The sequence below is a fragment of the Pteropus alecto genome, unplaced genomic scaffold (assembly GCF_000325575.1).
Source record: "Pteropus alecto unplaced genomic scaffold, ASM32557v1 scaffold98, whole genome shotgun sequence".
Taxonomy (NCBI): Eukaryota; Metazoa; Chordata; class Mammalia; order Chiroptera; family Pteropodidae; genus Pteropus; species Pteropus alecto.
Window position 1 is genome coordinate 20,216,478 of NW_006443570.1, and position 15,897 is coordinate 20,232,374.

The 15,897-nt window shown below is 35.6% G+C and overlaps 1 protein-coding gene across 1 annotated transcript in view; it reads right to left on the reverse strand.

The window, feature by feature from the left end:
• Window positions 1–15,897, reverse strand: part of NUFIP2 (NUFIP2, FMR1 interacting protein 2) — a 28,188-nt gene that overhangs the window by 10,811 nt on the left and 1,480 nt on the right. The window contains exon 2 of the mRNA XM_006925027.3: window positions 10,741–12,462. Within this exon, the coding sequence (XP_006925089.1) occupies window positions 10,741–12,462 (1,722 nt within the window). The remainder of the gene's footprint in view (window positions 1–10,740; window positions 12,463–15,897) is intronic.

The window sequence follows — 15,897 nt, forward strand, 5'->3', positions numbered from 1 at the left end:
GACACAAAGTCAATTACTATCTGAAATCAAATTGCCAAGAGAACAGTTTTGTCTACATGAATAGTAAAGGTATTCAGAGGCATGATATAGATAAAATAATATTTAATAGCTCAGTTATTAAAAAAAGACCAAGTATTTTTGGGTAACGAGGTACCCAAGTCTTCTGAATGAAGCATTCATCAAATTTGATTATGCTTGATGCTTAAAATGCCTTATTAAAAGTTTACTTAACACTGCAATATAGGCAAATGGTTCTGTTCTTCAAACCACACCTACTCTTATTTCAACCCATAAGGTCAAAATGCTTATCCATTTATTAATAACACACAATCCTCATTTGCTCCAATTTCATTCAAATGTGATGATCTACAATGTGTTTACTTCAGTATCTTCCAATAAGGGAAATATGTAAATAACCAAACTATAGTAACATATAGAAAGCAGGCAAGAAAAGCTACCTGGAAGCATACTAGAAAGCTTCACAGAAGGGATATTCGAAGTCCTGATGAGTAAGACAGTAGATGACTATTACACCACAAGAACCTAAGAATTGGACCTTGAAAGGAAATACTCTGAGGATATTAATGTAAACAAAAACCATTTAGTAATAGGAATGAGTTATACTAACACTGAGAATAAGTAATCTTCCTGTGGCCATACAATTACCATTTTGAAAAGATAAAAAGGTGACTTTAACTAGATTTTGTGTAATTGTTTTCTATGTTTATCAGCAACCAATTACAGTTAAGAAAAATGAAACCAGAGCTCATTAAGATAGGCTATATCTGGACATGGGTTATGGTTAAGGTACAACATAATCCCTCCCTGAGGCTAAAAAAAATAAAAATAAAAAATAGGTATATAGATCTAAAATTATTACTTTTTTGTTTTATGTGTATGGATGAAGTTAGGGACCAGAAAAATTACTTTCTTTGCCCAACTACCTGCCTTCCCCACTCCACGCCTCCATCAAACTCACTTGTAAAAAGCTGCTAAATTTTGAAAATTTGTTGGAATTGGATATTTGGAGCAATAGATTAATTATTGAAAATGATCAAAGTTAATTATCCAGATAAAATTCCATTAAAGGTATCAAAGCAATTCTGCAATTAAACAATTAGATGGAATGGGCTTTAAAATGCTGGACAGATGCCTATCCATCCACAAAAGGGAAGGAAAAGTCCTTTCTCCTAGAAGGTCTAAGGGGAGAGAATTGTAATCAATCTACTCTGGAAAAAAAGAAGATATACCAGGAAGGGAATTCTAGTCATGGTGCTCATATTTATCACCCTAAAATAATTTAGACAATCTGGAATAGCTGAAATAGTCATTAGAGCTGTTACCTTAAAAATTTCTGTTATCTCAGAATGGCTTATTTTAAGAAAACCAAAGATAAGCCTTTCGTTGGTTGACCTAACTGCAAAAATCATCCAACACACTAACATTTTTTCTTTTAGAGAAGTACAGGAATCTCACATTTTGCAACAAATTCCTGGGTTCTGTATACATAGATTACTTGATGCTCATTATTTTAAGTTTGCTTAATGCAAAGATAAAGCTATATTTACTTGTATGTTGTTAAAAAAAAAGTAATCAAACTTTTCATTTTAGCCCACCTATGCTATAGCATTTCCTTTTTTCTTCCCCACTACAATCTCAACCTGCCCCTAGTCCTATTTTTTTTTTGGGGGGGGGCGGGGGGGGCAGGGGAGCGGGTAGGGTGGACAATACTCAAGAGTCACAGTAGCAACCATACTACTTTCCCAAAAACTTAGGTTGTGCCTCGAATCCACAAGGGATTGGTCCCAGGACCACCCGCGGATGCCAAAATTCACAGATGCTCAAGTCTCCTACATAAAATGTCACAACACAGATCAATACACAGTCAGCCCTTCGCATCTGTAGACACTTAACTGTGGACAGAAAACAGTACAGGTATTTATTGAAAAAAATTCACATATAAGTGGTTCTGTGCAGTTCAAACCCATGTTGTTGAAGGGTTAACTGTATTTGCCAACCCCAATTTCTTTAATGGAGTGAAGACATATCCTTAGCTTAAACTAGAACATTCAGCTTTAGGTTTTACTCTAATATCATAGATTTTAAATGATTTCTGATAAGAAAGTTTTATTATTCTCAAATATGGGCTCCAAAGTAGTAAATCTGATCATGACTCTTAAGAAAAGGGAAGTATGACTTAGTTAAAAAACTAGCCATGGGCCAGCCTATTTTGTACCCCCAAAATAAATCAGCATTATCTACAATGCAATAAACACAAATTCTATTCCTGTTATTTAATATCAACTACTTCTGCAACTAGTAGCAACTTGATTTCCATGACTAGAATTTAAAAGTTTTCATGAAACACAAAGTTGAAATAAGAAGGGGAAATAGAAAGTTTGCATGATTACATGCCATGCTCAAACAGCCCTACTAAGACTGGAGAGAACATGTGAAAATAGTGAATTACATTTTGCCCTCTTTTAAGCTATGAAGTCTCGATTCAAATTCTAAAAATGAAATGGGTTACTTTGGGTAATTTTGTTTTAATTATCATGAGAAGCTGAATAGTATAAATAAGGGTACAGAAGGCATATTCAACTATACAAAAATCATAACATAGTAATTAACCTTTTTACTTTAATACTGCCCTCTTCTACACACACATACACACACACACACACACACAGTCTTTAAATCTCTCAGCTTAAGATGGATCCCAGCATCCAATTATACAGATAATTATTGAAAAATGGCCACAGGGCTAAACCTGCTAACTGTAAGTAAAGGTTTCTGCTCTCAAGATACACCAAAGTAGGCAATTTGTTAAAATTTGGTAATTCAGATCACCATTAAATTTTACTGTATCAAAATTTTCAAATATTTAGTTATGCCTCTCTCTCCACCAAATGAAGAAAATTTAATATTCAATTGCTAAAGCAGACTACTTTCTACATAGCTCTTTATCATAATGTTTCCTATTGTTAATGGCCAATTACCTGCAAGTTCTTAATCCTAAATAGATTAAAAAGTAATATTTACAGGCTTTTGTATACAAAGCAGAATCAACTCATGAGTAATTGCCAACAAAGACCCTATGGCTCACAAAGCCTAAAATATTTACTATCTGCTCCTTTATACAAAAAGTTTGCTGACTCATGTGTTAGTAGTCAAATAGTTTAAGGCTGAAAGTCACAAAGATTTAGAAAAATGCTCTTCTGCTATTCAGAGGATGGAGCACAAAGGCATATATAAAGAAAAGTTTATTATTTAATCATATAGGTGAAGGGAAGCCATTGAAGAAATCTAAGGTTAGGTACTAAATATTAGTAATGATTCCTTGAGGCAACTGAAGAGAATGGATGAAATGACAATACAAAGAGCCCAGTATGTTACTGTAAAAGTAAAATTAGGAGTTATATTAGAGATGGAAAAGAAAAACATAGAGATGTTGGAGACAGGACTCATATAACCTAATGATAAGGGGTATATGTTAATTCACTGAGAGGGAAGGCAGGAAAGAGCAGATTTTGAACAAAAATGAATTCAATTTTATATACATATAATTGGAATGATACAGAAAATATGTGCTCTGAATTCAGAGTAAAAGGAGTTGAAGTGTTAAGCTTAATACACAGCGATAAAATTGGATGAAATTACCCAGAAGAGTTTGAGTAGCATGAAAAGGAAACTAAAGAAACACTATCATTTGAGGAAAAGAGAATGATACCAGAAAGGTTATATATTGAAGATGTATAAAGCAAGAGAGTGTGTAGAATTAAAGAAATGCAAAACTAGAGAATTTAGGGAGGGAGTGTTCGACTACAGCAATTCTTACACAAAGTTAAGACACTTGTAAATTCTCAGTCACCTATCCCTTTTTCTCTAGCCCAATGCTATTGCCATGATTCAAGGAATGGTATCTTTTATAAACATTTCTGTAGTTGTCTTTTAACTGGCCTCTTTTGCCATTAATTGAACTTCGCTTTGTCTTCTACACACACCACGGTTATTATTCTCTTCTTTTACAAATACAAATTTGAAAGTGACCACAATGTTCAAAACATTTTAGTGAATTCTCACTGCCTCCATGGAGATTGGATCTGTTTGTCTTGCATAAAACTTATTTCTAGCATTTGACACAGTCGTTGGTACATCAATAAATAAACAAGATGACTAAGTTAAAGAGTTTTAACCTTGCCGCACCATTCACCTTCCTTGAAACAAACTGAGTAACTGGCAATCTTCGAACACTATTCCATTTCCTCTACCTAAAATATTCGGACTCTCTGTACAATAAGTAAGCCAACTTCCACTTGTTTCACCTTAGAGGTTTCTCTCTGTTCTAACTGCATTTTACATATTTTATGTTTTTCTACAGAGCTTTCACACTAGTAATATATTTCTTTCCATTTATGTTTTCCTATTAGAGTTCCCCAATGACATGAACCCTCTCTTTTCATCTACTTATCACCAATGCTTCGCACAACGAATAAACATTGATTTGAATGGACTACTCATAAATCAGTCGGGACTATAAGTAAATAATATTAGGTAGAACCCATATGAAACTGCTGATACTCAACCTTTTGACCTACAAAAACAGCAATTTCATATGGTCCAAACAAATAGATTCATCGTTTAATTCTAAAATCCATTGAAGAAAAAGACTTAAGCTAAGAAGGTTAAAGTCAAGTAGAGGCTTATTATTATTATGCCTTTAAAATTAAATAGAGCATTTAAAAAATCATTTAAAATTTTCAAACATTGTAAAAAGCACATAATGGCTCCCTTCACCTCCCCCGCCAAAATCACATCAAATAGAAGGCCAACCAAGCCGACTCCCACAATTGAGAACCCCCAGATCAATTTACCACTAATATGCCTTCTAACCCTTTAAGCCATTTTATTTCAAACTCGGTAAAATTCAGCTGGAATGGTGACCTTTTTTTTTTAATGATTTTATTTTACTTTATTTAAATTTTTAAATTTATTTTTTACGGTGACATTGGTTAACAAAATCCAGTAAGTTTCACCTGTACTGAAATGGTGACATTTTTAAATTCTGGGATCCCCACAATTCCACTCTCTAATGCAGATCAGCCTATCTTTGGATGATTACTGGCTATCCCAAAACCATGTTTTGCTATTCTGATATGCACTTTTTCAAGCAGTCCATTGTACTTATGCTTTTCAAAGTAATTTCTTTGCAAACTTTTTTGTCTGTCAGAAAAATTTCCCTACCCTTCTTTTGCTTATTGACTGTACACACAGAGAAATGCAGTACATTTTCAAGCAAATTTGATTAAGGTAGTTAGAAGTCACTGCCTTTCAGCAGATGCTTAACAAACGGTTCAGTTTATCAATTTCAATTCTATAGTCCCAATTTGGAGCTACACCAAACCAGACTAAAAAGAGTTGTCTGGACCACCTCTAAATACACACAGTAAAAATTCAGAGCCCAAGGAGTTTGTTTTTGGTTTTGTTTTTTGCTCATTTCTACTGCTATACTTATTCTAATCTAGTTTACTTTTAAAGGTAAAATAACCACAAATTGAAGTTGCTTGGAATGAAACTGCTACTACAAAATGATAGTAATAGACAATTTGTTTTTACAGCATGGGTAGTTACTTCTCTCACTCTCAGTTCTTAAGCTAATAAAATCTGGGGGTTAAATTTTAGCTTCTGCAAATTCCTGATAAGTTTCCTTTCAGACTAATACCAAAATAAATTCATTATAATTATACTCATAAAGCAGACTTAATGAGAAATCAAGCACCCAGTATAGATGCTAAAATGGCAAGTCACTGGGGAAAGGAAGGATCTTCTACTGTTACATATCTCTACACATCTCATTTCATACAGGGGGGAAAAAAAACCTTTTCCAAATCTAAGAACTTTTAACTAGGGCTGAAACCAAAGTCAAATCTGCAGGTACCTTTAATAAGATTATTAGAAAGACAGCTGTGAGAAATCATAGAGCAATTGCAATAAAATGCAGTGAAGGTGAAAATACTTATTAAAAATAAATAATACATTCACATGACTGCAAATACAAAAGGGAAAAATCTTTGTTATTTCTCTGCCTGGACTATTCTGATTTTAACTGATCTTCCACTTTTAGTCATCAGAAAAATGGCTTCCAATCTGCCCTACAAATTGGTGCTACATTAATCTACCTGAACACAGATCTACAAGTCAATTGCTTAATGCCAACTCAATTTTTAAAGCACTTGAGTACAATCAGATATAATGGATTTTATAAAATCAGGAAACCCAGGCTTAAAAGTGACAAATGAGCTGTGAGAAGAGGGTCATCAGCCCAGATAATGAAACAGTCCTAGAGAATTTAAGTGTCTTATCCAAGACCAAACAACAATTAAGTGGCAAAAGAGCTGGAATTCAAACTGAGGTCTTATCCCAAAGCTTGTGCTCTGAAACACCACCAAACTTTGCCTCTATTTTTGAAAGCTAGACAAATGCAAGGAAGGTCTGAAGAAACCATGCAGCTTCTGACTTGGTCTATTAAAATGCTGTCTTTGGAAATTTTGTACACTGACATCCACCTTGTGAAAAGCTCAGGTTAGCCACTTGAAGAAAGAGAGAAGGCTGGCCAACACCCAAGTGTTCTAGCCATCCCAGCCATTAGACACCTGAGTAAAAGAAGCCATCTTGAATATTTAACCAAATCGATATTGAACTTTTAGATGAAATAAGTTCTAGACAACATTTGGTGGCTGTAACTGCATGAGTGATCCCAGCTGAGCCCACTAAATCCACAGAACCATGAAAACCATAAATTGTTTTAAGCCAACAAATTTTGAAGAAGTTATGCAACATAATCAGAATGATTTTAACTTGATCCCTTGATTAAGACAATGTCTTCCTGGTTTCTTCATTCTAGTTACTATTTTTACTTTAAAACTGATAATTTGTGAGGAGACATTTAAGAACATATTAATGTCCTTTTCTTCATCAAACTTTTAGCTACTAGTTTAGTAAGCTAGAATCAAATGTTACTGTGATGGTTGCAAAATGTGGATTAAAAAACTTAATTTAAAAAAGTAACATACGATTTGCCCAAGTACAGAAACTGGGGATAGCAGCATTAAAACCCGTCTTCTGTCAGTTTAAATTACTTTCACTCCACCAGCCTATTTCCTTAATATTCAGTGACTCCCCCAACCTCCAGACTAAAATTAAAAACCTCCATGACCTGGCGGCAACTTACCCTTCTTCTTTTTATATCCCCTCAGCACATCCAAAGTGGATCCCTTCCAATATTTACATTTATTCATGATTCTCCAACTTTTCTATTCTTATATTCCTCTCCTTTGCATTTCCATAAGTCAAAAATGTTTCCCATCTATCAACACCCGGTTTAAAGGCTGCTGCTTTCCACGAAAACATACCATGCACTTACTCTTTTCCACTTTTACTCCATTCAATTCTCTCTCCCCACAGTGAGTTAATTTTATACAATAGCCTAGGGTTGCCTCAGGGATATTTTACACTAGATAACTTTCACAATGACTCACTCTGACCATCAAGGATTAAATCTCAATTCATCTCCCCTGAATCAATATGTGCTGGGTAAAATTTACCATATTGTTATTTTTTAATGAATATTCCAAAATGATAGCTTTTAAAGGCTTGATATTCAGTGAAATATTTAAATTAGCCAGGCAAGATAAATCAACCTGATTTAAATTAACACGGACCAAAATGCACAACTCACATCAATCTACCTTATTTCAACAAACTCAGCTTCAAAAATCAGACCATTTCAAAACTAAAGATTCACCTTAGAAAATTAGAATTTAGTGTTATAAGCTTACGACAACAAATCAAAGAATTCCACTAAACTAAGAACTGAGTAACTGCTTTGAAAGAGACAAGTTATATGTCCTGGGCATGTGCATTAAAAGCTATCCTCTAACAGACTCAAAGTATCGACTAGCAAAATGTTATAATACCTAAAAAAGAAAGCATGAAGGTGGGCAGGTGAAACAAGAATGATATTTTTAAATGCTCAAGCTAGATGCTGAGTACACTGGGGTTCATTATATTACTGGCTCCATTTTGTGTATACTTAAAATTTTTTCATAATCAATTTAAAAAGATATCACTTTATTAAAGCTTTGCCTCTTAAGTGTCACTTTAAATAAACGAAAAGATCTCTTACCTTAAATACTGGTACTGCTATGTAATGGTACTATATGCCCCAATATATCACGGATTAGCAGTCTTATTTCTTTAAAGTTAGTAGCATTATATCGAAAGCTAAAAGAAAAATCCCAAGAACCAGAATCTTCATCAATCCCTTATTTATGTCTCAACATACCTTCATTTCATATGCTCCATTGTACTGAGCATTCAGATTTTTTTTTATCTCTGCAGCACTTCAAAAGCTCCAAGTATTGTTTAATCTAAAAGATGCACCATTCCAACTGAACTGACATAAAGCACCCTCCTACCTATAACTTCCAAATAAAGTTGCTGAAGGGCTTATTTTTGAAGTTAGGAGATATGCATAGACCTTCCAATTCTAAGGCTAACTTCAACTAAGAGAGTACTTCTGAACATTTAAAGACTACATTAAAAGACCAAAAAAATAATATAGGTGCTCTTTTATAAATGATATTCCAATAAGCCCAAGTGATTTACTTCTTTTAGAGTTTAACTTAAAAAATAAAAAAAAGGCAAGCCTTCACTTATGAACAAGATCTGCAGATCTTCAAAAGGTTGTGTTTTTATAAAACAAATTCAAATGATTTAAAGGACCACTCTACATTTGGCAGGAATTCAAAGAATCTGCCATTTTGGGACCTAACTGAATTGAATATTACCTATTACTCTAAGGGGAAAAACAATCTATACCAATTTAACTTCAATAATGTTCAACTACAAAACTCAAACTAATATACCTTACTAAAGCAAACCTTTCAGTAACACCACCAAAAATAAATAAAACTGCATCCATGTAGGGGCATTTAGTTTATCTAAATACCACTGATTTCATACTTAGCCTATCGATAGGGAAAATGCATACAGAAAGAATACCTAGAAATAGGAGTTAATACTCCAATTTTAAAAGGTCTACAATTCTCCATAATAAAAATCACACATAAAACCACCAACTACCCACCAAATGGAACAACCTGTCCCAGAATTTTCTGCAAGTTGTGGGAGAACTTAACATAATCAGATGTCTTCTCAGGCTCACACAATGACCACTAGCACATAATTCATTGGTAAAGATTTTTCAAGTAATAGTCTCTAAAAGGAAAATAACACCAAAAACACCCAACTTCCCTGACAGAATTCAATTTATAATGAACCACATCTTAAGAAACTAAGCATTTCTTTTTTTGCCCTAATTTTTCTAAAAACATTCAGCTCCTGGTTAACTCATGTTTACTTCCAAAGAGCAGAGATGGAGAAAAGTGAAGACAGGTAATTTTATCTGCCAAGATTTCTATTCCTAAACTCCCATAAGACAATTCTACTTACTCCTATTTTTTTTTTTTTTTTTAAGAAAAATAGAAAAAGGACATCTGTTTATTTCAGTCTTACAGTTTGCAGATAAAAAAGGAATACAGACTAGGTAGTATGCTTAAAAGGCACATAAGTAGCTTTGTTACTGATCTCTGAGGCAGTGATTCTTCCAAGGAGCATATGGTAATTACCTCACCTCCACAATGCATGCTGATCGTACCTACATGTAGTAGCAAGTGATTGCCTGAATGAGCCACTGTTAAACATGGGAATGTGCATGAAACTAATATAATATGGTATGTCAACAGTAATTGGAAAATAAATTTTAAAAAAATTTTTAAATGGGAATGTGGAGTATATATTAGGAGTGTGCAGGCATGCCTGGGGTATACATTTCTATTGGGGTATTGGGGGGATCAAAGTGGAAGATTGAAAACCACTGTTCTCAAAACCACAGAGGTTTATAAATATCATTCATTAAACCCCATTAGCTTCATGAATTTAAATCAGTTTATGCCATACAGTAAATTTTAATGACAAATAAACCACATTCTAAAGAAGTTATTGCTGGCATGGAACTTGAAAGATACCTGGTTCCTTTTTAATATGCGCTTTGGGGCTATGAGAAGTATAGCCTCCCAAGAGCCTGGTCCTTACAATGCTAATTGTGCTTGCCATTGTAGTTTGTCTAAATTATTTTCTAGTTACCATCTGGCATCCATTTTTCCTTCTTATTAAGAGAAAAAAACAGTCTGACACTATCTTTTTGGCCTCCCCTCCTTAGAAACACTGCTCCTACTCATTTTAAGCAAAGTGAAACTATTAAGTGAGCTCACAAATAAAGAAGCATTATGCTAAAAAAAGCAAAGGAGAAAGGCATATCTGTTAAAAGAAAAATTTTTGAAAGAACTTTTAAGAATGTTCAAGAGAAAATGTAACACTCCTTTAGGGACCTCTCCACCTCCACCTCTACCCCTTTATTCTTTGAACCAGGCACATCAATTATACTTCTCTGTATAAAAAGAAATGCTTTCAAGTTGGAAAAGTGAACATTCTTTCTAAATTTTAACTATACTATTTCCATAGACCCCGAATTAGTTTATCAGTTGCTTATTCACATTATTATTCTCAACTAAGCTCTGAAATTCTTAAAGAAATTTCATAATAATTTCCAAATTTCACCCTTAATAGCTAATAAATGCATAAAAAAAGAAATCTTTGTATAGGAAACAAATGAGTTACCTTTAGTGTGATATACAATAGCAGCCCTCAGGTCAAAAGAACCCCAGCTATCATCCCTTTCTAGGCCTCTCTGGTATCTCTGTTCTTTGGCGGAGCCTAACAAAGTGTTCGTAGGAGATGCCAGAGGATTTTGATTTTCTATCTCGTAGTCCTTTGAGAGAAACACTAAAGCACCTTGACTACTGGTGTCTGCTTTTTGCAGGTCACCTATATGACTGGGTTCCAAGGATAAGGCTCCACTCTCACTAGTAGTCCCAGATTTTAGAATGCTACCCAGAACTTGAGGACTAGTCCGTTTTTCCAGCTCATATGCCTTGGGAAACACAGGATGCTCAGTTCCTGAGGGGATTATTTCAGCACCCTGTGAAACCAAAGTGGCAGGATATTCCCCTTGAAATGTCACCTCCATCACTTTATCTGATGACTTCCCAGTAACAGTCTCAGGGCCAGCACTGGGTTCATTTATAAATGATAAACCCCACTGATTCTGGAAGATATCCCCCAGGTTTTGCTGATCTGTCTGAGAGGGTAGATCCACTTGTGCTGTGCTCAACAGCACAGCTTGCATATTTGAAGGGTAGATAAAAAGGCTAGACTTAATTTGTTCAACAGCTGCTGAAGTCAGACTCATGTCCTGGAGAACTGAATCAGTCCCAGAAGAGGTGGGTGTTAGCGTATTAGCAGCAGTAGTTAGCAGTGGCTGACCCCCTGGAGAATACACACTTGCATCAGTCCCTGCTAAAACAGGTCCATTAGAAAAGCTGGCTGAAGTAACAGATTTCAGCGCTGACATAGGGACCTGGGATAACCGACTTGAAGATTGGGTCTGAGTTTCCCCAACAGATGATGAAGAGGATGAAGATGAAGATGGTGACACAGAAGAGTTCTGTACAGTTTTGTTGAGGTTTTCCTTAACTTTGCTTGCATAACTTATTTTAGGAACTATTTTAGCACTGCTATTGTCTACTGGAAAAACTGGAGGTGGTTTAAATAGGGTCCATGAGTCCTCTTTGGAGGCAACAGCAGAAGCATGCTTTCCTTTGGGCCGGTCATCAAATTTTTTGCTGCTCACGCCAGGTTTAATATCAGAACTTTTCCGCAGCATATCACCCACAGAAGGTTTTCCTCGACTTGTTCCTCCAGGCCCAGTTTCATACTTCCAAATGGGCTTTGAACCATCTACTCGATTTCCCTTTTGTTCACTATAGTCAGGCTTGAAAGTTTCAAGTCCCTGTTTTAAGGTTGGGACACTGGTCTCTTGTTGCATTATTTTGTCCTGCACTAAATTAAGGTTTTCACAACCCTTGGCACTATTGCGCCTAGCTTTCCTTTTTTTAGGAGTGGTATATCCGCTCTCAGATCCACTACCATCATTATCTGCTCCTTTGCCCATATAACCATTAGTAATATAGCCAGAATTATTTGTTACAACACCATTTGGAATTGCTACAGCATCACTCTTATCTACAGACTGGTTCTCTCCAGATTTATTTTCATAAGACTTTCCATTCTTTTTGTCCATACTGTTCTTCTGAATGAAATTCCTGGTTTTAATTCCTGCTTTCCCAAAGGTGCTGGTCTTTACAGTCTGCTTCGGATTAGTGTCTACAACTTGTTGGTTGCCATTGAGGACCCTGGAAATTGGGCTGGTAGCTTCATCAGAACCCAGGTTCTTTAAAGATACTTCTCTTTCTCCAGCATTACCATTTAGTTCACCATAGCCTAGGAAGGAAAAAGAAGTTTTTAAAAATTACAGTATGTGCATTACATTACAGTAGTACCTAACATTTAAGCACTGTTTATTTACTGTGTGCTGGACACTATGCTATGAGCTTTAGCTTTATGTTATTACTTCATAGTTCTATAAGAAGACGACATTTGTTAACCCCATTTTACAGATTAGGAAGTCAACTAAGCAATAAACAGAACTAAGCAGGGATTCAAACCAAAGTCCAAGTTCAAAAAGAACATGACCTCTTAAGCAGCATGCCATAATACATCTTGTCTAACGGAATCAAGCTTCTCATCATTCTCACATGGCTGTTATAAAATTTTCCTTACAATTAAGAACAGAGCTACTCTCTGGGAAAAATCAAGTTATATTGATAAAGGAATTTTAAGTATTACAGGGAAAATAAAGATTCCATTTCTATGAAACCATAAGTGGCTGGTGGTGACCATAAGCAATTGATATTGCATTCTGCCAACCAAAAATCTCACAACTGTGAACTTTTTGATATAGTTAATTTTGACGTTTCCCAATTAGATCATAGTACAAAACCAAAACACCTATGTACCAATGTGTCTAACTCATAAGATGTATTTTCTTCATTTTACATTTAGGTAAACAGACTCAGAGAAATTAAATAACTTGCCCAAGTTACAAAGTGAGAGAACTGGAAATCTGAACTCCAGTCTATCTGGAACATGGGTCCCTATCACTGTCATACTGCCTACCCAAATGATGCAGTAAGAAAATATTTACCAGTAAAACTACAATGAAAGGTAACTTATTTTAGAGTGTCACTGTATTCAAAACCTTCAACTTCCATAAACAATTTATTACTATAGGCGCTTCAACTGAGTCAACCACCTTTCCCATTTCCTTACTAGTAAAATAGTGATATTAGTTATCTACTTTTCTACGAAATGCTCCCCAAACATCTTGAAGTTAACTCGTTAGAAACACATACACAATAGGATACACATACATGCATGTGTGCACACACACGTTTAAAGCAGTTTTTCAGGGGAAGGAGGATCCAAAAGGAATACCAAGTAATTTGCCTTTGTCACTTTCATTCATTCTCTTGGGCCTTTAGCCTGTGAAGGTTAAAAGGCACATGAGCTTGTATATTGTTTTGACATTTTAATTTCCAATATAATAAATATGAATATATAGCCCACATTAAAAGCTCCTTGCATATTTTAAAAGTAGAAGAAATACTAAAAAAAAGTTTGAAAATCATTGTTTTAGAATAACTTGTGGAATAGAACATAATTTGGGAAGATTCGCAACGGGGTTTACTATAATTTTAAGTCATTCTACATCAGAGAAATAGGTGGGAACACATTTTGTAAAAGCTCTTAACTTCTGTAGAGTTACATTTTAGTTTTTTCACTGCTGACAAAGCTATCATAAGCCAATCAAGTCAAACTTTTGGTGAAAAAATTCTAACCATGAAACAGTAAAGAAGAGATTACCGCTTAGGATCTTTGCTAAAATTTTCTTTTCTTTAGAAACACAGAAAGTTCCAATATAAAGGCTCTCAATATTTTTAATAGATATCTAAGTTTACCCGTGTATAGCTCTAGATTAAAGAGAACTACATATACCATTTAACATGTTTACAGGCTAAACAAAGGTCTGTACCCTTGGGACCATTTGTCAACTTTCCACATCTCGAAGGTAAGCAATCAGTTTCAACCCCCCCCCCAAATTCAATGTCCCAACTAAGTTGGACCAAAGCCAAGACTTTTTTGAGTGAGAAAATTACTCCTAAAATTACTAACATATAGTGGCTGATATCGGAAGTGACCAATTTAAACAGTTTAGAAGCCACCATACTTCTATCCCCAAGTTTTAATGACAAAAACATTTTCTCATTCAATTATATAAAAATTTTACCAGGGTAACCTTGTTGGTATGCAAAAAGTCTGCGAGAGACATTTTTTAAAAACTCAAGTATTTAAGAAAAATATAAACACTATAGAATTACTTGAGAGAAATCAAAAGACTCCTAGTGCCTTTATCATTTAGGGTTTCCATGCTAAAGCATCTAACTCTACTTCAAATGGGCCCAGCAAAATTTAAGTCCTGATAAATCTAGCTTTTGAATTAGAAACTGAATGAAATTGCTGAACACATTTGGCGCTCTCTTGCGCCCTCCTCTGGGTAAAGAAAAACTGTTCTTTATAGGTTTGTGGGTAATGGGTCATAAGGCCCCACCTCAACATATTGCAGATCCATTTTTTAAACCCTCACAAGTTTTCTTGGTAAATTAGCATTATGCATGTTGAGGTAACAGTACTGTGAGCAGGCCACACATGAAAAACTCTCAGCTTAAATTGTTTATGTTCTCTCAAAATTGCCATAAGCCCAGTTTCTACTCTTTGTCCCCTCCTGGGGTTAAGACATACTAATTTGAAGGATGCCACCTTTAATGATTCAGGGGCATATTAATACCTGACGGATAAAAGAAAATTTCCAACCTGCCTTATATTCCAAGCAATCATAAGATCTTCTCACCTTTTGAGAATGATGTAACGTTAAAAACTAGTGTTGTACATTTCTAAGTTTTTAAAGTGTCCCAAATCCTTAGGATTAAGCACTGAACACGTCTATATGTTCATTTCTACTGCACACTATCCCCCAAAATGGAAGGTTTGACATTCCAATTTCAGTCTTCAAGTCACATTAAATCTACAATAGAAAAGCAGGGGTTTTTTCCTCTCAGTAACTGCTTTTATCACACTTGACATGCTGGGTTTAACATTCATTTTACCATTCCCTTCATTTCTCTTCCGTGTACAAAGAACCCTTATTTTTTAAAAAATCTGCCTGGCTACAAACGTCTAAGTTCATTTCTTCTCAAATGTTTTCTAAAATGACTTTTACCTTCAACTTAACATTTGTTAAAAACAAGAGTTTGGGGATCAACATCGATTTGAAAATGAGAAAACATCTTTCAACATGGGGGAAAAAAGCCTCATCCGAAGCAAGATGGTAGGTGAACTAACCTCATGGATGAGCCACCTCGGTTCACCCTTAAGGACAAGAAATAGGGGTCAAAAAAACTCACCCTCTCCCCCATCCAATCAAATCTCTCTCCTCAAAAACAGTACCCAAGCCTAGAAGGTAAATGTTGGGGGGGGGTGAGGGGAGAAGCGGGGAGTGAACAAGCTTTTCTTGAAAAAATGAGCCGCTAGAAGGGCCCAAGTGAAAGCCTGAGAGCCAGAATCGTGAGCGAACCTGGCAGGAGATGAGGTTCCTGTGGCAGAGAAACTCGTGACCGGGGAGCCCGGTTCCCGCTGGGTACCCCACCCGGCCTTCAGGCACCGCCTCTACCCAAAATGTGCCCCCCCCACCCCAGCCCGTCTGCCCCGAGGAGCGCCGTGGACGCCGCCCGCGGTCCGCGGCCTCCTTCTCCCTCGGCT